This window comes from Lampetra fluviatilis, chromosome 29 (assembly GCF_964198595.1).
Source record: "Lampetra fluviatilis chromosome 29, kcLamFluv1.1, whole genome shotgun sequence".
Taxonomy (NCBI): Eukaryota; Metazoa; Chordata; class Hyperoartia; order Petromyzontiformes; family Petromyzontidae; genus Lampetra; species Lampetra fluviatilis.
The window spans coordinates 7997414-8024452 of NC_136303.1; the positions used below are offsets into that span (position 1 = coordinate 7997414).

Here is a 27039-nt window from a genome sequence, read left to right on the forward strand (position 1 = left end):
AGGTGCACCTGTGGTGTGCAGGGCCCTCTGGGCAACAGTGCAATGGTACACAATGGAAGGATCTCGAAATTTCCACCGGTGGGTGGTAACGGTGGTCCCAGATATGTCAAGGTTTTTTGTTTTAATAAGGGCCCCTTTATGTTAAGAAACTGACACTATTCGGGCACGTTATGTAGGATGGATAAGAACAGGAGAATTAAAAGTGTGCTGTTTGGAAAAACGGAAGGAACCGGACAGAGAGGAAGAACCCGAACAGGGAATGGCTTCATGCCAACATAAGATGAGATTGGTGCCAGAATGATGTGGCCACGACTTGAGCAAATTGACACAAGACAGAGAGGAAAGTGGAAACCAATGACGACATGTGCAGTGTACATCTGCGGTCTATCTGCCCATGGATCGTGATGATGATGATATTAATCCATATATATCATGCAATGTACTTTGGAAAATATCCATAAGTTTAACACGGAGGTGACTTGTTGATTATTCTTATTTTTTGTCAATAATTAAACATATATGCTCATTGCATAACGATTATGGGATATGTTGGCAATAATGAAACATGTTGAGTGGATATTTAATATATTGTTGAAAGTGTAATAAAAAATGTAGGGATGAAACATAGCAACAAATATCAAGCCATATAAATGTTTTATAATCCCGATATTACAGTAATTTTCCATCTCGGAAGTCCAGTGTGATGCACCCGATGATGCCTTTCACATCATCATTCATGGTCAATCCGCTGCTGGATGAAGACCTTTCCAAGCCAGCGCCACCTCTCTGCTATCCAGCAATGTAATGATTATCAGTACACGAATCGATTTCTTCACTCCGATATCTTCAGTCGAAGTCCTCTCGAACACATTACATCCCTTAACTGTCTCTTCGTTGTTATCCTTGACCATCAATCAATCAATCAATCTTTCCACCTGGGGTAATTTACGTGTGAATGGAAAGATCCAATTTGAAATGAATGTCGGTGGTTGGTTTGTGTGGACAGATATGGACCAGGAATGGGCCCTGGGGCCTACTCAGCTTGCCCATCGCGGACGCAAACAAAAACATTGTTGCTTAGGCTGGGGCAGGGGATGCACGGAGACTTCAACAAAATCAGACATGACAGAGAATGTGGTGACAGATGCATATTTATTCACTTCGTTGAAAATAACGGCACGTGCTCATTATGCGTACAAAATAAGAATTGGACGGTGTTTACTCGGTCGCAAGTTTCCGCACTTACGAGCGAAAATAAGATCGCCAAAGGAAGAAGCGACATCTGACGTGAATACTCATACTCGTTGGTTTTTTCCGGTAAAGTCACGTAGGTAAAACAATACAATAAAATAAATTAAAATAAATTATTTTATTTATTGTTTTACCTACGTGAGTATGAATCCTTGCAGTCACGAAAGCTTCAAATCTACAATCCGACGTGAACTATCTCTAAAAGTACAGTGCTTAATTAAACTATTTACTCAAGCAAGCTCCATTGGTTTTCGAGACTCTTTTTGTTGCGAGGGTGATGACACCAGGGTACCTGGAACACCCAATCGTAAATACCCCGGCGAAAAACATTAAAACGGTACAAAAGTTGCTCTCCATATTTGTCCATATTTGTGGATTTCGCGTCGTACCGCGCGTTGTCAGGCAACATGTCCAACTTGCCGCGTAGGCTTTCGCGAACCAATATTATCCGTAATAAGGGTTGCTTTTTTTCGAGGGTTATAATGGCGTAAATATAAATGCGTCGTGAAACCCGAAATGAATGAACGTCGCACTCGAATTGTAAATGTTGTGGATTTACTCTCCAACAAACCGTTGTGCTGAAGTAGTGACTAATAGGCATGTTTTGTTTTCGTCACAAAGCTTATTAACTACTGTCTGTATTGGACGGTGGCGGGTTTAACGAAACATTAACCTCTATTATCGATAACCGACGTTTCGCTCCACGTGCTGGGAGCCTCTCTCCCAGCTTCGTCCTGAAGAAGCTCCTAGCACGTGCAGCGAAACGTCGGACATCGTGCCGAGCAAATCAAATGCGCGGCACGACCCGAAAACGCACATCGGAGACCTGCACAGCACAACCACGTGAACCCACGGCCAACGGTGCAGCCGCAGTTACACGGCGCACGGAATAGGTTAGAAAATGACAAAGCAATTCTAAGTGAATAGCAGTACGAGCAAAATATTGTGAATCTGCTCACGTTAATGGTGCTGGTGCCCAACACCGGTGATGGTAATTTTAAGACATGAGCAGTCAAATCCGGTATGATGATGAGACATATTATGCTCCGGAGACGGAGAGTAAGACGCACCCCAGGCTTATGCCCTGTTCAATAAAATTATACCAATCTGGTCACATGCCAGAGGTCGCAATCAGGTACCCGATACCCGTACCCTACCCGATACCCGGCTACCCGTACCGTTTGCGACCTCTGTTACATGCACAGACACACACGCAAATGCCTACTGCCAATGTTGAGTATTTCATTGTACTCAAGTATCGCAAACATTAATTTAAAACAACAAAAATAGAATAAGGAACACAGTATGTACAGTCTTACAATGGCAATTATTCCTGGCAAAAGCACAACAAACGCACCGGATGTCTTGGAAGATGTAAGGGTACCCACACTTTACCCCACCACACTCGACCTGCCCATCGATTGTGGTTGTACTCATTTACACTCCTGGCTAAACAGAGGCGGGGAGGGAGGGAGGGAGCAGGGATTCAAGAAACGTTCCCATAGTTGCAACTGCCGCGCCCCGAGATCGACCGCACATCCCCCGATTAGCACGGTTGGCTTAGGTACGGCGCGAAAGAAGTCCTTCATTGCAAGGCCACCGTGCGGCCCCTAGTGGCCTTAAGTGCGGCCCCTGACAGTACACAACACGTGACATCACACCCCAAAGACAAAGATCCCCCGTATAGCCTTAACAGACTGTAGGGGCAAGTGCTGTTAGCGAGCACCTATGAAGGCCGGCACAGCACACAGGGGGGTGGGTGGCCAGCACCACGCCCGGCCGCCTTTGTCTCCCTAGTGGCGATGTTTACACACCGCACCAGGTACTCAATTTGAGGCTGAGTCGACCTAGGGGAGGCCCAGGACCGGTTCAGATAATCGTCACTGGTGTTGGCCGTGAGCGGGAATCGAACCCGGATTGCCGGGTTCGTAGGGCAGCGCGCTAACTGCTACACTACCGCTCCCCACGACAACACAACGCCACCACCACCACCGTCGTCATCATCATCGATCTGTCACAAACCCCAATGGTTTCAAATGGTGTGGCGGCCCTCGCATTTTCGATGCAATTCGTCGAAAGTCAACACCCACCACCAGTGTCGGATGAAGCTAGTGCGGGGCCTGTAGCGTTTTTTTTATAAAGGGGCCCTAAATAAAATAAAACACGTAAATATTAAAACACATACAGTTTTTTAACTTGCATCGTAAAGTCATTGTATTTTTTCATTTGCTATACAGCCAGATAATACGACAAATCGCTAACCTTAAACACCCAGTCGTTCATAAAAGTTGCAGGCGGTATAGTACTATAGTAATAGAGCAAGTGCAGAATCACTGAACCGAAATTGATAGCTTGAAAGCATTTAGCGCGGAGCCCTTGAAAGCGCGGGGCCCGTAGCTACTACACATGTAGCTACTTTTGCTACTCGGATAATCCGGCACTCTGAAATATCGTGAAGAACACCGACACACATACAGACCGTACGAACCGGCGACGTCTAGACTGCAAGTCCGGTGTGACACGTAGGCTTTCGCGACCAACACACCGGCGTGCTGTACTAGTGACGAATTGGCCACCTTCTGTTTACGCGACAACCCTTAATAGTTGGCTGTGTTGGGTGGTGGCGGGTCTGACGACACATTTATATATTTACGCGATCTCACCCCCCCCCAATAAAACCTCTACCGTGGAAGTCCCGTGTGCTCGGCACAGACACCAGCAAAACGTCGCCTTCCAAGTGTCACCACACCTCGTTGACGATTGCAGAATGTGGCCACCACAAGCAAATTGTGTCTCGCAAATGTCACAGCAATACGAGCAGAAAAGGTGGCCCTCCTTCAGTGCCGTGGGGATGTTGTTTGTATTTTTGTCAGGCCCACCTTGATGGCAGTCAATTGTCGTTATTAGCACGCTTGTTCACCCAGAAATGCCTCACTGAGTCTCAGCTGGTTCTTTTCTTATCCCCCCAGGAGGGTCCTTGCCAGGTCAGGGAGTCGTCAACTTGCTACTCTGCAGTCGCACGCGGTGTGCCTCCTCAAGGACTTTGCCTCGTGGCCGTCGTTTATGGAGGAGGAGGAGGCCACCGACTCGTGGTCACCACGCAGTGCATTGTGGTTCTTGAAATATTGAGGGTTTTTTTTATTTACCGAATTAGAAATGAATGTCTCTTGCCGTTATTTTGGTTGCCGACCCCTATGCGAGGTTTTCACGGCAGGAGGGTGATGACTGCTGCTGCTGCTGCTCTGATGGTTTTATCAAATTGAGGTTTTCAAATTTTTGGGGCAAAACGTGGTTGTTTGTTTCACCATGACGATGCATTGCATCGGGTGCATAACGAAGCATCGAATCGCTGATTAAAATCGACCCTTACGCCCACGAAGCACGCGTGGAATCAAGCGTGTTGACCATCGATTGTTGTTTATTTTGTGTCTAAGTTCTAAATCACCCACGCGGCCTAGTTTAGGCGTCGCAATGCGCACACTCATGATGAATTATTCCAAAGAAACGTACGCCCCTGAATTGTAACGACGAGCGAGTCATCGAAGGCCCAACGATGACGCTTGCCGCTGTTTAGTGCTCGTGGTCTTGAGGGATGTTCACCGCGACGCCGTTCCCAGCAGCCTCCTTGCCGTTGCTGCTTTCGGGTTTCACTTCGTGCCTACGGAAAATAGAAACGCGTGAAAAAAGAGCCACGCTTGTGCGCGTGCGTGTGCGCGTGTTCTTTTTTGTTATCAAAAATATCTCATCGTATCTTATACAGATTTATAAAGCGCCTTGGAACAAAGCGCTTTACACCGATTAGAACGTTGCACGTAAGATTGTGGGTAGTGGTTGAGCTAAAGAGTGGAGTGAATTAAAGTGGTGGTGTAGTTGTGGTGACAGGAGAACAGGTGGGAGTGGTTAGGGTAGGGGTAGTGGTAGGGGTTGGGGTAGCGATAGGGGTTGGGGTAGCGATAGGGGTTGGGGTAGCGATAGGGGTTGGGGTAGTGATAGGGGTAGTGGTAGGGGTTGGGGTAGTGGTAGGGGTTGGGGTAGTGATAGGGGTTAGGGTAGTGATAGGGGGTTGGGGTAGTGATAGGGGTTGGGGTAGTGACAGGGGCTGGGGTAGTGATAGGGGTTGGGGTAGTGATAGGGGTGGGGGTAGTGATAGGGGTTGCGGTAGAGATAGGGGTTGGGGTAGTGACAGGGGCTGGGGTAGTGATAGGGGTTGGGGTAGTGATAGGGGTGAGGGTAGTGACAGGGGCTGGGGTAGTGATAAGGGTTGGGGTAGTGATAGGGGTGGGGGTAGTGATAGGGGTTGGGGTAGAGATAGGGGTAGTGGTTGGGGTAGTGATAGTTATAGGTGTAGCGACAGGGGTAGCGACAGGGGTAGTGATAGGGGTTGGGGTAGTGATTGGGGTTGGGGTAGTGATAGGGGTTGGGGTAGTGGTAGGGGTTGGGGTAGTGGTTGGGGTTTCTGTAGTGATAGGGGTAGTGGTAGGGGTTGGGGTAGTGATAGGGGTTGGGGTAGTGACAGGGGCTGGGGTAGTGATAGTTATAGGGGTAGCGACAGGGGTAGTGATAGGGGTTGGGGTAGTGATAGGGGTTGGGGTAGTGGTAGGGTTTGGGGTAGTGGTTGGGGTTTCTGTAGTGATAGGGGTAGTGGTAGGGGTTGGGGTAGTGATAGGGGTTGGGGTATGAGTTGGGATAGTGACAGGGGCTGGGGTAGTGATAGTTATAGGGGTAGCGACAGGGGTAGTGATAGGGGTTGTGGTAGGACTGGTCGTAGCTGCAAGGTGGGGGCAGGGAGTAGCAGCGGGATGGATATCGGGCGAAGAGATGGATTGTAAGGGAGGCACGGCAACAGGCTATGGTGAAGATGCTTGCTCTGTATGCTGCAGTGGGAGTTGGTTCCGGTGAAGGGGAGCTAGAAGGGAGAAGGAACGAGAGAATGAGACTGGGTGCAGAGCGAGGGAGGCACAGAGAGGGACAGTAGAGATGAAATATGGGAGAACCTGTGCATAAAATAAGGTCACAATTCAAACCGTGCATCGGTAATTCTTTGTCCATTTCACTAGAAAACGCTGCGCGAGGATTCTATAGTCCGACTAAAGACTTTGACTTTATTGATTAACTTACATTGTTGAAGCAGCTTCCGAGCTTTTTTTCCGAGAGCATTTTTTGCAGCAGACGACGGCGATTATGATGGAAGCCACCAAAACAATGAGTGCTCCCCCGGCAATAGCTGATGCTTCTTTCCACATATCTTTCAGCCAAGACAAACGATCCACTGATTCTGAAAATAAAAACGCATTTGGAGGAAGAGAAAACCCCAGAGATTACACGGAAATTAAATTTAATTAATTCTAACAGACAAAGCCCAGAACTGCCAGAGATGTCCGTGTCCTCAGCAGATGACGCAAATGAAGTGAACAAAGGCTGGAGCTATGTGAATGTTAAATGCTGTACTCATTGTAGGTAGGAACCTCCTGGTTACACCAGCCCACAGGGGATTATTCTGTCCGTCCGTCCGTGCGTCGTGCATCCAAAAATGGGAGGGGTGGGGCTGGGTGGAGAGGGGAGGGTGGGGAGGGGCTGGGTAGGGAGGGTGGGGAGGGGCTGGATGGGGAGGGGAGGGTGGGGAGGGGCTGGGTGGGGAGAGTGGGGCTGGGTGGGGGGTGGGAGGGGTGGGGCTGGGTGGGGAGCGGCTGGTTACCCCGTGATGCCCTTAAACGTTTAACCTACTCACGCCGGCTTGTGCCCGCCCTCACAGTCGGCCATATTTTCGGAATACACCACGCCGCCGTTGACCCTGGCCATTGACCGAGCAACCCAACGTTCCTACCAGCTCCCTCCGCAGGAATGTGTTAAATGGGGTTGGGCCAAGCATCCCAATATAGGTCCACAGAGCTTGGGTAATCGTTGTTATCAGTGCTGGCCGCCTTTCCGCTTGTCTGTGAGTTTTCAGTGCCAGTCTGAATCATCATCTTTCTCTTTCTGAGAGTGAACGAATACTGTGCATGTTACACAATCTAAATTGTCACCATTATCACGTGTTAAATCTTGACTTAAAGCTTTCGTGACTGCAGGAATTCATACTCTTTGGGTCTTTCGGTAAAGTCACATAGATAGGTGCAAAGAACATGATCATATGAATTTTGATTTAAAGCTTTCGTGACTGCAGGGATTCATATTCTTTGTTCTTTCGGTAAAGTCACGTAGAAGGGAAATAATATAAATATTAAACAATAAAAATTCTCACGACGTTTCGACTGCAACACAAGAAATCATCATCAGGTGTGAAATCCACAGAAAGAAAATTTTTATTGTTGCATATTAAAATTATTTTATTATTTCCCTTCTACGTGACTTTACCGAAAAAATCAATAATATGATCACATGTGTTAACAATGGAAATGCTGCCAAGGTAATTATAATGGTGGACTTACGTTTTTGGAAGATAAGGCCTTTTGCTGTCCCAATGGAGTTCCTCGCGATGCAAGCAGTGACTCCTGCACTCTCTGCTGATTCCGAAATCACGATTGTATCCATGACCGTCGTTTCATTGATCACTTTAGCCGTTGTCTGTATATGCGGAGAGCATTGTATCTTAGCTCACAGGTTCTCTGATGACCCTCCAGTCTCACGCAATCAATTTAACGAGTCCTCTTTATCATCATCGCAATCATCATCATCATGTACTGCTTTATTATACCGCACCTCCCATGCAGTATCTCGAGGCACCAGGACAAGGGGTTCAATCTTAATTTTAGAACTTTCGTGACTGCAGGAATTATTATTTGTTTCTTTCGGTTAAATAAGGACAAGGGGTCTTTAAGATAACTACTCAGCAAGGAAGCGATCGCAGACCAAACACAGAAGACGCAATGGTGCACGACAAACAAAACACAACAGTGAAATGCTAAACCGTGCACGAGGGGTGACGACCGGTGGACAAGACCGGTGACAGAATGGCAGCCGAATGAGAGGGACGTGCCCCAGAGGACAACCGCCGCGGACGTGGATTATCGAAATCAGCTCACGCGCAGAAGCGAGATGGGGCGCGGGGGATTGCACCAACGTGGGGAGGCCGTCACCCAGCAGGGAATCGGTTTTACCACTATCAGAGCAGTCCCCAATTCGTTCAATAACACTGGCCAACAAAAAAATAACATTTTTTTCTGGCCTGGACTTTTGCAGCTGTTTTAGACTAATTTCAGGGTGCTGATTCCAAATCTGATCTCAGATTTGCTCTATCACATCAAATTTTATGCTATCGGCATACCCCATTTTCATTCATTTTACCCGAAATTAACTCTGTCACTTATGATTGCAAGTTGTTGCGAGTCAGTGACTGCTTTAGTGTTAAAATTTGGTGCTGTATTTTTAGGATAGTGTGTTTATAATATCATTTTATGTAGATATCCAAATTTATTTAATATTTTTCTTCTGCAGTTTTTATTGAAAATGCAATATTTGATATCTCAAAAACCTGATGTGATAGACAAAAACTTATGCCAGATTTGGAATCAGCACCCCAAAATTACCTTAAAACCGTTGGAATACCTTATGCCAGAAAAAAGTATGTTGACCAGTGTATTTAAATGCAGTGTTGTGCATATACGGCATATTTGTTACGGCGTATTTGTGTTGACACCTGACCACCGGTACGTTGTATACGGGCTGACATCGTCTCCTCATCACTCTTCTATTGCTATTTCCATGATTAATGTTCCTATTAACTTCACTCGTTAAGCTAAAAACTCAAACTAAACTATGCTATAATTTGGCCAAATAAGGCCCACTGAGCAAGATGGCTTTTGTTCAGAAGTGACTTGGCCACAAAAGACAGCTAAACGAAGCGGCTTGTCACGTGGACATTTCTAGCAGCCAATTACTCTATACGTGTGACGTTGCTTCTACAAATAAATATAAATTATTAAATGTGGAGGAAAAAACCGGAGGTCCTGGAGAAAAATCCAAGCGACAACGGGGAGAACATGCAAACTCCTAATATACATGTGTCAGGATCGGGATCGAACCCGCGACCTCCTGTATACCAGGTGAGGTAGTTAACATCTCGCCACCTTTGGTGAGGACTCGTCCCACCCACACCGTGTCCGACCACCACAAGGCAGGTCAAAACACTCCTCTCTTCTTCTTTTTTTGTCCTGCGATGGAATTCCCCACCCAAAATAAATTTTCCCAAAGTCTTGTAACCTTGCTCGATTGAAGAAATGCATTAACTCTTTGTCAATTAACACTTGAGCATGACCGTTCGCTGCTGGAAGCTTGGTGATTTGGGCCTTTGGGCCTGTGTGATCAGCAGCCTTGATTTGAAAAGGAAAAAGTAATGGGATAACGAGTACATATGGAATTGACTCGAAAGTTGCATCTTTTTCAGGGGTCAAGCCTAGACACATTTCTCAGTCAGGCCAAGTCTATCGAAACTGTGCAGTGCACTGGAATAAAGTTCACCACAATACCGGTATCAGAACCAATCGATTCCTGCTGCCTGAACACACAGATGCCGATTCATGGATATTCCGGGTCAGCCTCAGCCATGTGGCAACCCTGATTTACACGTGCACATGACCACAGTAGACTCCTGCCGAAGAGAATTTTAACAAGTATAACCCGTAAAAACAAAGTTTTTCACTATAAATCCTTTATATGCGTGGCGGCTAGAGTCCTCTCGTCCTCTGGCTTGAGATGGCTGCCACCTATGGGTCAGATGATTGCATTGCACCAGTAAGCAATTGGTAATTAAATATAATATTTTTGTCCTAAAAAGTGTAAAATTTTGGAATTTTTTTTTCACGAATATCAATTGTCACGCGCAACGAGTCTGTGTGGAAAATGTCAGCTCGATTGGATCACGGGAAGTGGGTTAAAAAACGACCGAAAGATTTGCACGGTCCTAAGCAAGCAAGCACGCGAACTTAATAAAAAGGATTTTAAAAGACGACTTCACACTTTACCGTTTCTTTGGAGGGATTCCACTCGATGGTAGGTCTGGGATGTCCCACGGCCGTGCAAGAGAAACGCTTCCAACCGTTCATAACGGTGGATTCATTTTTCAAAGTGACCACCGGCTGGTCTGAAAAAGAACATCAGCAGTGCAAACATGAGGACTTCGAACACACAGCAAGTTTTAGAAGACTCCAACAATGGTGGTTTTCCCCTTTAGCTACGAAAAAAATAATCCTACCCAAAGAAATATCCCAGAGCCTGTGGTTTCAAATTTCACATTCTTCTTCTTGGTTTCGTGACTTTACCGAAAGAACCAAGAAGATGAATCCCTGCAGTCACGAAAGCTTTAAATCGAAATTTCACATTCTTATTTTGGGTGACCGGTGTCTATTTCACCCAGAATGTACCCAATCTAATAAACTCTGGGAAGCTAAGGAGAGTTGAGTCCAGATAGTGCTTGGATGGGTAACCACCATGCACAAAATAGGTTATTATAAGTCATGCGATAGGCAGCAGAGAGCAGTGCAACTAAATCCACTACTGTACTGTACTTCTATGCTCACACGTCTCTGTTCCCCACCTTCAAAAACCCACACTGACCAGCGTGGTGAAATGTGGTCAATTAACCCCCATGATCTGCATTGCATGGGGAGGCATTCATCCAGCAGTGAATTTACAGCGGCCTGTACATGTACATGTGTTTTCTTTCTCCACAGGTCAATAATTGTTGAATAGTTGAATATACACAAAGTGGAACCCACTTCTATTCACTTCATCGACATGATTAGCTGAGTCAACACCCAACCGGGATTTTAACTGCACATTTCCAATATAGAGTTGACCGCTCCAATCACAGTGTGACGACTCGGACGACGAAGTGTAGTCTAGCACAAGTCGGAGACGAGGCAGTTGCGGGAGGCACCTTCCATCTTTATTTGTAACTCTCTTCGGCCGTTCACACTCACAAGATCGCCTCCTCTCTCGACCACGTTGCCGTACAACCCGGCCTAGACACAACCCTGATCGCGTTGCACCGACGGCGTCGACCGAGACACCCAACTATTGTCCGGCAGCGCAATGATCACACGAGGGCGGCAGCGACGTGGGCGGCGAAGACGACAGCGACGACGAGACGAGTCCACTCCCAGCGCCGGCAGCCCGGAGCTCCCGCTCTCCGCTGCTTTTATTCTACTCGGCGCGGCCTGGCTCTGCCCTGACCGAGCTGCCCTTCTCGAACCCACTAGCGGGTTCCAGGGGCTTCCCAATGGGGTCTTCTTGTCCCAGTTCCTCTGCCCTGCCGGCACACAGCCGTGTATGTGCTCGACGGCGTGTGCGGTAACTGTCCACCGCAGTTGCCGCCACTGGACAGCAGTCGGCGCTGTGTCACTACAGAAGTACTCGGAGCCACTTTATTGACTATTCCTCGAACGTCCCCTCCCCTTGTGCTGCTGCCCTTTCATATCGCTCCAGTCCCCTTTCTCGACTGTCCCCTCACTGCATTTCCCTGAGCCAATCCCTGTCCTTCTCCTCTAACAGATCCCAACCGTCACCTCTGACCTCTGGGTTCCACTCGTGTTTCCCGCCTATTCTCATTCCAACCATTTTCTCCATCACTCCACAGTCTGCCTCCCGACCAATTCCTGTGGAGGTATCTTTCTGCCAATCGGAGACCTTGGTTTATCTTTGAAGAGCCGTCAGGCTGCACATTGGCATGGGGTCATTTTCCAGTCACTACAACAGCACCAACTAGTCAGACTGTATTTCGTGTAACCACAGTGTCAACCAGCCTGCAACATATACCAAAACATATTATTGCTGTGGATTTCACACCTGATGATGATTGCTTGTGTTGCAGTCGAAACGTCGTGATAATTTTTATTGTTTTATATTTATATTATTTTATTATTTCCCTTCTACGTGACTTTACCGAAAGAACCAAGAATATATATACCAACCGGTTAGATCTAGTTAGAAAAGCGAAGACCGTTAATATAAGTACTCACAGGACACAGTGATGGACGCAGTGCCTGGTTCCAGGTTGGTCATGGTCCTATCTCGCCATGTCACCTGGCATCTGTATTTGCCACTCTGTGACCTCGTGATGCCAGCCAGGTGGAGCCGACTTCCATTCACGCCCTTTGTAATCGGCTTGTTTGTATCCGGCATCTGTATCAACAACAGCAGCAGCAGCTTCAGCATCACTGAGCTCCCCATTGAGAACTTTCCGCATCACATTTGTGAAATGCACATCTTTTGGAATGATCATTATGGTCAGAAATGGTCAATCCACCAGTGAGTGGATGAAGGTCCACGGAGGTAGATTTGGGCGCTGTGGTGGCGAGATGTTAACTCCTTGGCCTGGTATGCAGGAGGTTGTCGGTGCGATCCCGACCCTGACGCCTGTATATGTGGAGTTTGCATGTTCTCCCCGTGGTCGCGTGGATTTTTCTCCGGGACCCTCCGGTATTTTCCTCCACATTTAGAAACATGCGTTGAGAGTATTTGGCTGATATAAATTTCCACGTGATTAAAGCCACGTTGTTGAGCTATCGTTTGTGGCCTGGTCCCTTCTGAAAAAGAGCCATATAGCTCAGTGGGCCTTACCTGGTAAAATAAAAAGTAGTTTAGTGTAAAACCTCTGAGATGCCTTCAAGTGATGTCTAGTCCATGCACAGCAGAGGGCAGCACTTCCCATTCGCTGTGCATATGGAGTGTGGTACGTTGCATGACAATCCGAATTTAGCCAAATCGCAGAACCGAAATGAATGTGATGTGTTTTTTGATGTGTGCAGTCAATGGCGATCAGGCTGAGACAACGTCTACACTTGAGGAACGGGGTTTCATCACTGGCTGCGAACCCATGACCTCAGCATTGCCGGCTCGTGGCTCGGACCACGTGTGAGCTCACCTTGTAAAATGTGTAGCTGGGCGGAGGGTTTGCGTTGGCGTTGCATGTGAGCGTGGCGTTTCCATCCTCCTGAACATTCCCGCGTTGAGGCTCCACTGCCATGAACACATTCGCTGGAGGATCTGATAAAACAAAACGAGAAAACGCATTTGAATTCAAGATTGCCACCACACCTCTCGATTTGCGTCCCTTTGCTAGAATACTCAGCTGGTGAACAGTTCACTACCGAACACCCAAAGCCTGTCCGCTCTTGGTCTCCCAATTGTATTGCAACCGGAACCAAGGCCGTAATTATCATATATATTCGGGGGGACACACATCTCCCCCAATATTCAAATATGCTCAAAACGCCCCCCCCCCCAAATATATTGCTATAAACATTTTTTTTTATGCTATGTAAAAAAAAAAATTCTAAACCTTGGCCACAATATCTGGATTTATCTTCATATAACAATGCATAGATTACTGTTTATTGTAAAAAAAAATGAATAAAAAGTCCATCCCATGTGTTAGTGAATTTTTAAATATTTGAGGCAGGAAATTTGTTTTCAAATTTCGATTTATTTTTTCTGGGTGGAGGGGGGGGGGGCCCTAGACCCCCTGGAAGATTTGGTCCCACCCCCCTCTTGCCACGCCCCTTTTAACTTATCAAATTCCTTGTGAGATGACAGAAGAGATAGAGACAAGAGATAAAATATGTAGCGAAATAAGAGGAAGTAAACAACAACAAAACGATGTGGTGAGATGAGAGACCTGCGATGCAGATAAGATATAGATAAGAGAGATTCATTGTATTTTTACGTTAATATGAATTTCATATTTATTACAATTTCAGCTGATATCTATTGCATCCATATTTTGCATATATCCAGGGCTCCTTGAGCTACTTGGGGCTTAAAGCGTATGTTTGGTTCGCTTCTGTCTAGTGCAGCCGCTGAACTCAGTATCAACAGAAACTATTTAGTATTTTTTTTATTCAGAAGCCCATACACACACTAAACTACACCCCAAGAATGTATGTATGTATTTTTAACCTATTTTGCCCTGTTACGTAGCCAACCGTGTAAACGGCGTACCCTCGTGTAAATGAGCGCACGCCGATTTACACGTAGCGTGCCCGCACGCAAATCAACGCGGAACATGAATGCACATCAGAGCCACCTACACATCAGAGTCAGAGTCGCTTTGGAAGACATCATGGAGATTGACTCCCCAGGAATTTGGTACGACGCCTTGCAGAAGAAGTGCGATCCATGATCGTATATTCTCGGTTTGTATCTCAAGGTAGATCGGACGGTCCACTTGCCAGAATCCTCGGTCACGATTTCAGTGATATTCTCTAAACGACAAAGGAGAAAACAAGAATGCGATGCATTAAAGTTACGCGTAATTAAGTCCAACTTAAACAGTGTGACAATCACAACTCGTGGCATACTGGTGACTTGCGATTGAGTGCGGGAATTAATCACCACACGCCATCTGTTTGTCAGCAAAAAAGGTGAAGGTGCAGCCCTGCAATTTCTTGCTTGCACCGCTGATTGCAGAAAGGCCACCACTAAAGGGTGCTCTAGAGATCTCGCATGAGCTCCTTCTATACCAGGAGTTGGCAAACCGGGAACTCAGGAGCCCCACGTGGCTCTTTAAGGGCTGCAACGCGGCTTTTGAAATTAAACAAAACACATGGCACGACCTGTTACTTTGGCTGCAGACCCCTGACCACGGAAGTCCCGTTTACCGTGGGAGCCCAGTTCACCATTGGGCAGGGGCCGACAACCTGCGGCACCGGAGCCGCATGCTGCTCATTAAGGCCTGCTTCGTGAGACGTTAGTTATTAAGAACCCACCGTCTCGTCATCACATGCATTGCGGAGCTTGAAATATTGTTTTACCGAATTCGAAAATGAATGGCTCTTCTTGTCGTTTGGGTTGAAAACCCTGATCTAAATGGTGTATTGGCCTACTCTTCCACGCTGGTCCAAACATCTTGGAAGAGGTAGGAGTGCCCACAATTTACCCGACCACACGCGAAATGACAATCACATAACTGCCGTGTGCCCATTGAGAGACCGCGGAGGTAGGATCTAAGAAACTTGCTCCATTGTTTCAGCTGCCCAGGCCGGCGAGATTGAATCGACCCAGTAACCTTTGGATTGCATGTCCATTGTGCTGACCATTACACAGTGGCTGTACGAACCCTGAAAATAGCAATAGACTTTACCCACTTCTTGTACAATTTAATCATCAATGAGATCATCATCATGATTCATGGGCAGATAGCCCGTAGGTCTCCACTGCACATTTCGTCATTTGTTCTCCACCTTCCTCTGTCTTGTGCCAACATGCTCAAGTCGTGGCCACATCGTGCTGGCACCAATCATTTCTTGTGTCGTCGTCATGCCATTCCCTGTTAGGTTCTTCCTCTCTGTCCGGTTCCTTCCATTTTTCCGAACAACACACTTTTTCAATATTCCTGTTCTTGTCCATCCTACATAACGTGTCCAAATAGTGCCAATTTCCTTTTCGCCACTACCTGCATCATCAGGTTGTCTTCTTCTACGTGCGACCTCGTGTTTACTTCAATGAATAAGAGATTAGGTTTTGGGTTATTTGGTTGTAGTACAAGCAAAACAGAAATAGAATTGCCTCACCGTGCAGAATGGGGATTTCACTCTTGTACCAGGTCACTGATGATGGCTTGGGGTGGCCATTCTTCAAAACGCATGTCCCAATCTGTAAATGAAAGCGCAGGAGGAGCTGTTAAAGTTTTCCAAATAATAATGATGACCTTTGTAACGCGCCAGATTTAGCAGACGAGAGGTTTGGAGCCAAACTCAGGGCTGCTCGAAAGCCTGACCAAACAGATAGAGAGAGGCCTTTAGATGTTTCTTAAAAGTCAGAGTGCATTTGATGCTGCGGACGTGCAAAGGGATTTGAGAGTTCCACACCGAGGGGGCGGACAGCAGAGAACCGATGTGAGGCTGTCACAGTTTGAGGCCTTGCTGTGCCCACCTATCACAGACTACAGTGTCCATCTATCTTTGTGTCCACATAATATAAAGTACGTATATAAATATACTTTTACAACGTTGCATTAGTATTGGTATGATGTAAACACACTGTGCATCTACAACAATCTATACTGTACCTACTACAATAAACGTGTCCAGGAGCAGGGTAGGCTATTTTGGATAATGCAATATAAAGCCATCAATGTTACCAAGTTCTACAGCTGCTTTACGTAAATCTGACTTCACTTATTATGCTGCTCAGCTCAGGGCAGTGGCACGGCTGAGGGGAATCGCGTTTGCTGCTTATGGCAGAGGTTTGCAGTTCAAACCTCGCGGCCACCCTGGTTAATCGGGGTGCGTGAAACACGAATGTCCGTCGTCTACTTTGCAGTGGACCTAAAATATATTTTGCGACGTTATTCAAAATGGATGAAGCCATGTGCTCTGGCCTTGCAGTTCATATTTGCCAAAAAGTTGGCACGTTACTTGCACGTTTGCTTAATTGTGGAAAACTACGTAGCAGACTCCTTCACATTGCAGCCCGATGCTGCTGCAGAGGAACAACTGCCACTGGGGGGGCCCCTTTGCAAGACTGCCGCAGCGCAATGGGGTGGTTGAGATGTGACGTGGGCACTCTAAGCTGCTGAGCAATTAAGTGCCCTTATAAATGCAAAATCCTTATCCTAAAACAACACAAAAGGCTTGTTAAAATTGCAAAGAACGATGAAGGGAAACATGCCATAAATTGTTTGCATTGTTTGCCTTGCAAGGTTGTCATTGTTCTCAAAAGAAGACAAATTAATCCCCGGTAATTATATTGAGCCATTGTTTCTCAAATACAGTTTTGGGAAAACATCCTCCAGCGTTATTATAATTATCTTCGGCGAAAGTGTGTCACCTTGTCTGGCTCACGTGTGAGGAGGTATTTATTATACCACGGCACACTAAAAAAATATTTTTTTTAGGATCCACTGCAGACGGTTTACTTTGACGATGTCTGAATAAAGTAGGCGTCTCGTTGGGCCAAAATGTGCCGTCGCAAGCCGCGGGGAGCGATGGATCTTCGTGCCATCGCGTGCGGTACCTCCACGCTGTCGTTGGCCTCGAGCTGCGTCAGGTCAACGACTTGGTCCGACACCTCGTGTTCAAATTCTGGTTCGGCTGCACGCGAAGGCACGGATTTGATTAGAGCATTCAGGAGACAGCAATTGCGAGTCACGTGGCGAGGTAGATGCTGCCCACCTGTTCCACGTAAAAATGTACAGCAGAGTCCGTTCTCCGAAAACTCGTAGTTGCGTTCCTGACGAACAACGCGTTATGGAAAAATCGCGCGAGAATGAATGATATATAATACGGGGTAAAGGCACAGTCCGCGATAACACGTGAGATGCGTCCGCAGGCCGAACAAAGACTGAGTGCGCGTGGGTAGCATCTAGAAGCATCCAGCAGCATCCCAATGCCTTGTGCGACGCTACGCCGAGGCAGCCGAACGACCGCTTATTGCTACTCGGGCGACGTCGTTCTGTTAACTCGATCTCGTTATATCCACTTTGCATCTGCGCTGTATCCAATTCGCATCCGCTTTATATAAAAAAAAACAAGTGTTCCCCAATACATTCATCGCGTTATATGGGATTCGCGTCACGAAAACAACACGCCTTACAGCAGAACAGAGTGTAATAACGTTCAACACAATCCCCCCCCTCACCCCCTCTCCCTTAACAAGACCACGTTACCCGACCCATTGCCTCTACGTTAGTAGAGCAGTGAGCCCAACCACCTTCCCTTTCTCTTGCCCTGGCCTTTGGCTTGTCGTCCGTGGAACACCTGTACCCCCTCGCTCTCTCTCCCCTTTTCTTCGTGCTCTGTACCTCCCTCCCTCTCTCTCCCCTTCCCTCGTGCTCTGTACCGGGTTCTTGTTTAATTGATAAAAAAATAATAAACTAAATTCAAGACAAAACCGATATCCAGATCTCGGTGGCACACAACTCAATTTCAGCTCCGCTTTGGAAGACAGGTGCCAATTTCCCAGACCGTTCGGATCAAACCCAGACAGCAAACCCTAGGGTGAGGTAAGTGGCAGACTGAAACCCATCTGGACTCGAGGAAACAATGTTGTTTTGGGCCAGGGTCAAATAAGGCTCAAAATTTACAAGGCATTCATGCGACCAAGTGTCACATGAGAGCATTGCCAGTCAAAAATAGACGAGAACCAGAGTGTGGTTGCGAAACAGGGAGCGTGTTTGTTCATGTAAGGAAGCACTCTTACTACTAGCGTCTTGTTAATCTACTTCATAACACAACATCAATCATTAGCATCACTTTGGAGAATATAAGTAACAAAATTAACGAGCAGACAATATATCTCCTTCATCAAGGGACCTCCTTTGCCAGTACCAAAATATGAGAATAGTTTTTCCCCCATTTATCTGGCAACAAAACAGTTGTGTTAAGTAGTTAAAACACCAAACCGAAACCTTTTGGCGTCCTCTGGTCTAACACCGTTTGAGACGAGGCTCAAAAGGCGTATATTATCTGAGGTTTTTTTGCATTTTGACCACAAGTATTGTGGTTAATGCAGACATGATTCCTTGTAAAAGGTTTCAGTTTGGTGTTTTAACAAATTAACACCTGTTTTGTTGCCAGATTAAAGGGGAAAACCCTATTCCTAACATATCTCCTTCATATATTTGACCCTCCGCATAAAAAAATACACAAGCATGTCCCGACAAACCACAAGGGCCTCGTGAGAGCGCACAATTTCAGCGGGATTAGTTCACTCTCTCTGGATAAGTAATTATTTTATCTGAGAACGAGTGAATCAATCCTTAGCCAAGTGTAGAATGAAACCGGATAGGGGGTTACATTTATTTTTTAACATGCACTCCAAAAAAAAATCTACATCTATATGGCATACACTGGATATCAGTGGGTTTCAAATGATGAGGATTTGGATGATGGTTATGTTCTACATTGGTGGTCCTCAAGCCCGTGTGTTGCTCCCCATCCAGGGGCACGTGACAGACTTTTGTGGAGGGGGGGGGGGCACAGGCTGCGGCATGGATACCTTGCAGGAGAAATGTAAAATGTTCGCAAGGATCTTCATTGCCGCATTGCGGTTGCAAAAAAAAAAAACACTCATACACATGAAACAAATGCCTGGCTGACAATGCATTGACGATAGTCGTGATCTATTTGTGTATCATGGTCTTAGTAACATGGGGGCGGGGGGGGGAGAAGAGGGGGTGTGGGGGAGGGGGCAGTGACCAATGGTCTCCATTGAGGGTCACAATATCCAAAAATATGAAAAAATTAACCCGTAAAATCAAAGTTTTTCACTATAAATCCTTTATATGCGTGGCGGCTAGAGTCCTCTCGTCCTCTGGCTTGAGATGGCTGCCACTTATGGGTCAGATGGTTGCCTGCCACCATTAAGCAATTGGTAATTAAATATTAAAAAAAATTCCTAATAAGTGTCAAATTTTGGAAAAAATTTTTAACGAAAATAAATTGTCACGCACAACGAGTCTGTGTGCAAAATGTCAGCTCAATTGGATGACGGGAAGTGGGTTAAAAAACGACCGAAAGATTTGCACGGTCGTAAGCGCGCAAGCAAGCAAGCAAGTGAACTTAATATAAAGTATTTAAAAAGAGCCGCTGTTTAACTTAGAACGAATAACAGTGGCGAGATGTTAACTTCCTCGCCTGGTATACGGGAGTTATTGGGTTCAATCCCGACCCTGACGCCTGTATATTTGGAGCTTGCATGCTCTCCCCGTGGTCCCGTGGATTATTCTACGGGTCCTTCGGTTTTTCCCTCCACATTTAGAAACGTGCGTTTAGAGTATTCGGCTGCTAGATTTCCACGCCATAAGCCACTTAGTTGAGCTATCGTTTGTGGCCAGGTCGCTTCTGAAAAAGAGCTTTTTAGCTCAGTGGGCCTTACCTGGTAAAATAAAAATAGTTTACATTAAATTCACTTACCAAACACCTTGACTTGTGCAGTGGCTTCCGATATTCCAAACTTGCCAGAACTGACCTTGCAGGTGAACTTCATTTCATCATCAAACCTCACACTCTTGATGATGAGGGTGAAATCTTTGTCAACATCAAAAGATAAAATATGGCGATTTTCAAATAATTTTATGGGGCCTTGCCTGTAACATAATCTGGTTGCAGGTTTCTGGTCTTTCACCTGTTGATGACAGACAAAATATTATTAAGCTTTATTTGTAGCTGTGACATTCGTCAACTGAAAGATAGTAATTAATAATGATGACGTAGTTCGTTCGGTATTCACGTCATTCTTACGGCGCAAGGAATTCCACGACACAAAGGGGCTTATGTTTCACAGAGTCTGCAGAAGTTTCCCAGCAGGGGGACACCGTTGCAATATGCAATCCGAAATCAGTAATATGCAAGTAAATTTTAAAATCTGACAAATTTGGACGAAAGACCATTGATAAATGATTCACATACCCCGAAACCTACCTATTCAGACCAAATGCAATCTATAAAGAGGCAAAAGACCACAAAATATCTCCATTCACCCACGTGTTATTGTTTGCAAAACAGACACGGTTTAATGACACGCATCTGTCTAAGTTCGTCGAATGTACAGAGTGTTATCTAAATGTCACCGCGTCTCAAGATGCATTCCTCCGCGGCTGTTTGAAACTAGTTCCTACCAACTGGTCAGGTGGCTCGGCGGCAGAGCGAGCGTCTGGCATTGGGAAAGATTGCGAGTTTGTCATCCTGTTTAAGGGTTGAATCTGGGGCCAATAGAATAACCTAGGGCAGAGGAATGTGGAGTTTCCACCACTGGCTCAGGGCTGTAAACAGACCTCAATGCTCATTTGAGGAGGAAATAACCTTGTTAACAGCTCCTACCACTGCCAACAACACCAAAAAATGGCCCTCCCGTTTAAATATAACTACCCAGAGACATTTTAGGATTCAGCGCAATTGTAGTGGTGATGATGGAGACACAGCCTTCTTCTGGAGGCAACAAGTTTATTTACACAATAACTATAACAGTACAGGGTCCCTGACACAAGGTTGAAACGGCCCCTCCACCCAATACCCTGGGGAGGTATAGCCTCCGCGCTAGTGTGTCCTACTCATTGGGACCATTTCCTCTATATATCAGCCCTCCGGCTAGGGGGACCTAGGGGAGGCTAGCTGACCCGACCCAGCTAAGGTCCTTGGGTCCCGGCCACTGGCCCACTTAGTCCCGGCCCTTAGAAGGACGCCGGGTCCGGGGGTTCCCAGGGTCCTATTCTAGGCTGGCTCTTCGGTTCTTCAGCTTGACGACGACTGGCAAACCTGTTCAGGGGTCCCGCCTTATTTACAGCTCCCAGGGTCACTCCGCCCATGGCCACGCCTACTCTCTAGAACCTTCTGGAGGGACCAGGACTATTGCGTAATCCCCCAGCGCCCACCGGGGGCCTGGGGTGTGTATCTCCGGTTCCCAACACCCTCTGGGTTCCGTGGCCTAGCGGCGTTACTTGATACAGGCCATACTCGCCGTTGCCCCCTGTTGACCAATGGCTGACGCTACACCAGGTGAGTAGTGGTAACCGCGTGTAACGCTAACAATACCCACTACACAATCAAACTGACTCCTATTTCAGACGATTGTAATCAGTGAAGCCTGTTTAAATCTTCCTTATCAAGTCCCCCATTGGCTACTCCATCAGCAACAGTGCCATTCTTTAATACAGTTTGTAAATAGGCATCATGAGCCGAAGTAAAAAAAATGTACCTTGTTTCCAGCAGCCGCATTATTCATATTGATAGAATTAATTCAACTTGCTCACAGCAAACTAGCATTTGCTTACAAACCGAACAGACAGCATGGATGCTGATAGAGTGGCCACTGAGGGTTTAGGGCGGTGGGGTTTATGCTTGACATGTATTTGCCCGAACGGTTGCACAACCAAAAATCTCTCAAAATAATCGCGCAACTCAAATCGCCTGCAACCACTTTGCCCCACGTCATGAGCGAGATATTGAGCAAGAAAGCAATTCAACGACGTCCTGAGGATCGTGACGACCAGCCGTAGTTCACAAATGTGTGCACGTGTTGAACTGATTAAATGTGTCGCTGCAAATCGATTAACAGATAGCTTGTTAAACGGTCAAGTTGATGTGATATGAACAAGGGCCATTGCCCGAAAAGTTAATATTTAATCTATTTATATATTTTTTTTGAAGGCCCGAGTGTTATTGACGAATGTGCCGAGTTCATTGTGAATTGTACTTGCGCAGCACTGCCAACACGGTATCACTAGATAATGTGAGCCTTGAAAGTAAAGTTTGCCTCCACCGTAAGCAACTGGTTGCGGCTGCTAAGTGTAGGCAATGATCCAATGTAGCAACTTTAGGGCAATTCTTCTCGGAAATCGGTACCGATTATCATTGTAAAAAAAATCCTGTTCGCCAAAATCTGAACAAATCTGATCCCAGCGACCACTCGTGCAAAACTGCAACTTCAAATTAAAGTCGGATCACAGAGGTAACGGGACTGCCTGGCATTGAGCCATCCGCGTTTGAGAAATAGCTACTTCAAATTGAGCGGGATGTGGATGTCACGGTGCAAGCGAGATGGTGTGGTGACATCCTGTGACTCTTTTGTGAGATTGTCTGGTCAGATCGTGTGAGTGTTTGGTGAGATGTGTGATGAGCCTTTTAGGCATTTCAAAAGATTAATGTCAGCCATAGACTAATTTACAGTGTAGACCCAGCATTGATAAGCAGACATGCTGATTGGCAAGAGTGAACTCTGTCAATCCATTCTGTTGCCCACCGAGTTACCATAGTCGATCGTTGTTCATATGTTGATGGTTGCCAGCAATAATTACCATAAAATTGTCCTCATGGATCATTGCCTTAAGCAAACCAAGTTGCATGCAACCAAGTTGTATGCAACTGATTGCCAAGGCGCGGATCAGTCTTCAAATTCACAAGGAGCTGCTGATGGTTGAATATGACTGAACTCCTGAAAGAATGATGTTTTCGTTGGAGTGGAATTTCTCCTTAATTGTACTGACCATCTGCAAAAGTGTTCATACAATTGAATTTGCCACCAGGCGTGGCTCAAACAGAGGCAAGCAGCTTCTCTGTGTACAGCGAGTACTCACGCAATACCACGTCAAGGTGATTTTCGACTGGTCCAGGTGTTCACCATCTGCAAGTCTCCAATCGCATGGGATTTTGATGTCACCGCCCAGCTTAGTTTCCACCAGCGGTGGCACAGTGACACTCAGGGTCGAGGTGACAGCGTCTCTGACTGTGAACACATGACGCGACAGCGCGCACACACACACTTATCAACGCCTGTGCGGTCTCTTCCCCCAATAACGCGGTCGCTGAGTACCTTAAGAACACCGCGTTATGGAAAAATCGCGTTCTAATAAATTATATATAATATAGGGTAAAGCGCAGTCCGCGATAACGCGTGAGATGCGTACGCAGGCTGAACAAATGCTGAGGCGCGTGGGTAGCAACTAGAATAATCCAGCAGCATCCCGCCTTAGGCGATGATGATGCTACACAACCGCTTATTCCTACTCGCGCGATGTAGCTCCGTTCACTTGATCGCGTTATATCCCATTTGTGTCGTGAAAATAACACGCGGCGTTATTGGAGAAGAGGCTGCATTGTGTGAGCGCTCACGTTCGATTGATAATTATTATTGCCATTTAATCGCTTGACCACCAAAATGATAACAACAACAAAATATGAAATGTCGTGTTTCTTAATTTCATATGGTCACACCTCGTTTTGGAAAACACTGCATGTATGATAGTTTATAAATGTTCAATGTTATACAGTACACAGTATAAGTTTGTAAATGTTCAATGTTATACTTTACACAGTATAAGTTTGTAAATGTTCAATGTTATACAATACACAGTATAAGTTGAAACACAATGACGCAAGAGCAACGTTCATATGACCGCCAGCCTAAAGTTATCATTCCAAAATAATAATAATACTACTTGCATTAATACTACGTCCGTAAATTAATTAAATGTCTCAGAGCACATTGTTTTAGCCTAGGGGATCCCCGAATGTCAGCTTATAACCAGTGCGATACGAATACGGCGACCTGAATTCGAATCTCGCCCAAGGCTGGCATCAAAAGCCGAGTCATATCTGAGACGGTTCTGCCCTGTTTCCTGCCTTCCTTCTCCTAACTAACAAATTAAACGAAACTTTTAATTTACCAGTTAAGGCCCACTGAGCTATATAGCTGTTTTTCACACGCGACCTGGCTATCACAAATGATAGCTCAACGAAGTGGCTGTTCGTGTGTTTTAATGTATAGCAGCCAAATACTCTAAACGAACTTTGGTTCTAAATGTGCAGGGAAAAACCAGAGGGTCTGACGAAAAATTCATGCGAACGTGCAAACTCCAAAAATACAGGCGTCAGGGTCGGGATCAAACCCACGACCTCCTGCACACCCGGTGAGGTAGTTAACATCTCGCCTCTGGGGCGCCCCTACCCACATTGGCCAGCATGGTGAAGTATGGTAAAAACAACCCCCCTAACTGACGTGCTGGGATGTGGATTTATGAAGGGCTGTGAAAAAGTAACCACTATCGTCTGTCTAATGCAGCTGTTATAGTCACAATATTATTTGTTACCAAAACCTATCTGATGATTATTCACACCAATATTACGTTAAGCTCATTTTAAAAGCTCATCTTGTACGACTTGATTGTGCGACGCTGATTCGTAATCTCACTCTCAACAAGTTTCAACAAGTCAGCTGAACAAACCATTTAACGAGCCTAGGTTATACTTTTAAGTCGCGTGCACATGATCGAATCAAGAGCTTTAAACTGTTTTGACATTTTCCATCAAGCAATGTGACAGTGAATACATATTCCTTACCCAAAATCACGACGATAAGAAGAAGACAGTGGGTAACGTAAAAATCCATGCTTGATGATGATGATGGTCAAATCTGTTCTCATATAATATATAAAACAAAACAAACCACAGCAGCAATTTCTCAAATTGAATGTAAAATATGAGCAGAACGAAGAGCTGGGACCTTCTGCTCGTCTCGAAGCAATCTGGAGTGCCGGTGGCTGCAATGACCCCAGGTTGGAATTTCCTGATTACGATTTCGAGCAGTGCAGCGAGGCAACTATCACACTGCAGGCTTCTCAGGAAATCCCCTCATTTCGTTTTTTCTCCTCTCAGAGGCTATTCCCAGATTGATGTTTTACAAGAAGCTGAGAGGAAATGCATTTTTTCCCTTCCATTTATACTCAACAATGTAACTTGGCTGACAACGCAAAACCTATTTATTTAAAAAGGCACAGAGCACAAGCACAAACGCCAGTCCATACATCCCCTTTCCTTTTCATAAATGCTTTCGATTTCATGTAACTTCAAAACGCGTGCCAGAATGACATAAAAAAGGTCAAGTAAGAAAAGCAACAGTTATGGCACGAAGTTCAGGAGCTACGATTAGCACGGTCGGCTACGTACGGCGTGAAAGAAGTTCAACATACTGTGCACACATGCCGTAGAGCTGAATGCCAACGTTGAGATCCGGTGGCCAACGAGAGGGCTTCAGGAGAGAGTTGGTGGTTTTGATATTCCTCTTCCGTTGAAGGAGTGCAGACTCCAGAGGTTTACCGTGTGGTCCACAGACTTGTAAGTAGTAGATGGGAGCCTTCTCGCGGCCCAGCTGTTTCGTGTGTTCGTGTTACCAGAAACACAAACTTATAACGAATGCCGCACTGTCATCTCGGCGAATATGGACGTGGTTAATTGAAATCCAGATTAAACAATAATACACTGGGACGTGGTAATGAATGCAGTGCGAGTGACAATTGTATTATTATAGCAGTAATATCGTGTTAGGTTATCGTAAAAAACGGGTATTGAGCATAGGCTAAAAACGCCAAACTACCAGCAACAAACAGAAGTATTACTTTCTAAAATAATAGTTTTGAATTCAACAGGGTTATAAAACTTTGACTTTACCCATAATTCCTCTGGGGTTCATCTTCTTTGTTCTTTCGGTAAAGTCACGTAGATGGAAAATAATAAAAATAAAACATAATAAAAAAATTCTCACGACGTTTCGGCCACAACGCAAGCAGCCGTCCTCAGGTGAAGAACAGGTCTGTCGGGAAGACAGCGTCTGGGGTTGATAAATTAAGTACCACTTCGTGGGGGAAGTCAAACGGTTTCTGTGCTACGTATAAGACTCGCCCCCGCCATAGAACCGTGGAATTTCCACCAGTGGCTGAGGGCCGTAAGCAGGATATGAGCACCACACAATTGGAGGAGAATTCCCAAGTTGAGCCAGTGCAGGGGGACAGAGCAGATAAGGAAGTGTTTTGACGTTCGGTACTATGGTTGTTTTTTCCTCCAAACCACGCGGTGTTTTCAATTTTCGTAACCACGAACTGCTTCTATAAATGTGTTCCTCTATTCTTTCTCGACTTTACGGAAACACAAATGGACTCCATAATGCCGGACACATCACACAATTAGCAAACTAAAAAGAAACATATGCGGTGGGTTCTGACGAGTGATTGTATTTGATTAGACAGAAGTAATTATAACAGTACACTCTTTCAGGGTCCTGTACACAATACGATAATATCCACACATATATCTTTGTAAAACGTTACTTAATTTGCCTCAATCATCTATAAAAAAAAAAGAGTAAAAAAATACTCATGGCCTGGGCCTTTTGTTTCCTCTCTTGATTTCAGGATCAATTGGGGTGGTTCCCAGTGCCCGCTATTTGTTGCTCGCGTAGGACCTTCTTAAAATGCAAAAATCCACCTTCCAATAATTTTCAAACTCCCCCGGAGAGGTGGATTACCCGTGGTTTTCAATTCCTCTCACTCATCGGCTGCTTTCCACGTCGGAAGTGTCAATA

The 27039-nt window shown here is 45.8% G+C and overlaps 1 protein-coding gene across 2 annotated transcripts; it reads right to left on the reverse strand.

Moving 5' to 3' along the window:
- Nucleotides 1-1135: 1135 nt before the first annotated feature.
- On the reverse strand, nucleotides 1136-26240 carry LOC144942994 (basal cell adhesion molecule-like). Of its 2 annotated transcripts, XM_078870104.1 has the most exons (14): nucleotides 26130-26240; nucleotides 25652-25830; nucleotides 25023-25095; nucleotides 23261-23409; nucleotides 20103-20313; nucleotides 17203-17279; nucleotides 15759-15840; nucleotides 14277-14450; nucleotides 13112-13233; nucleotides 12207-12369; nucleotides 10212-10330; nucleotides 7680-7815; nucleotides 6370-6526; nucleotides 1136-4909 (listed from the first exon to the last, which is right to left on the reverse strand). In XM_078870104.1, the coding sequence occupies exons 3-14, from the start codon at nucleotides 25069-25071 to the stop codon at nucleotides 4822-4824; spliced, it is 1527 nt and encodes a 508-aa protein (XP_078726230.1). In that variant the 5' UTR covers nucleotides 25072-25095; nucleotides 25652-25830; nucleotides 26130-26240; the 3' UTR covers nucleotides 1136-4821. The 2 variants fall into 2 exon arrangements, with proteins under 2 accessions (XP_078726230.1, XP_078726231.1); XM_078870105.1 differs by lacking the exons at nucleotides 25652-25830; nucleotides 26130-26240 and having other exon boundaries at nucleotides 25023-25189.
- Nucleotides 26241-27039: the final 799 nt, after the last annotated feature.

Excerpts from the sequence above, each read along its gene's own strand:
- LOC144942994 (XM_078870104.1), bottom strand. The coding sequence starts at position 25,071 with ATGGATTTTTACGTTACCCACTGTCTTCTTCTTATCGTCGTGATTTTG. Across the intron at positions 15,841-17,202 it reads AGGCCAACGACAGCGTGGAG|ATTGGGACATGCGTTTTGAA; the intron begins GTACCGCACGCG and ends TTTCATTTACAG. Across the intron at positions 6,527-7,679 it reads AGGCCTTATCTTCCAAAAAC|AATCAGTGGATCGTTTGTCT; the intron begins GTAAGTCCACCA and ends TTTTATTTTCAG.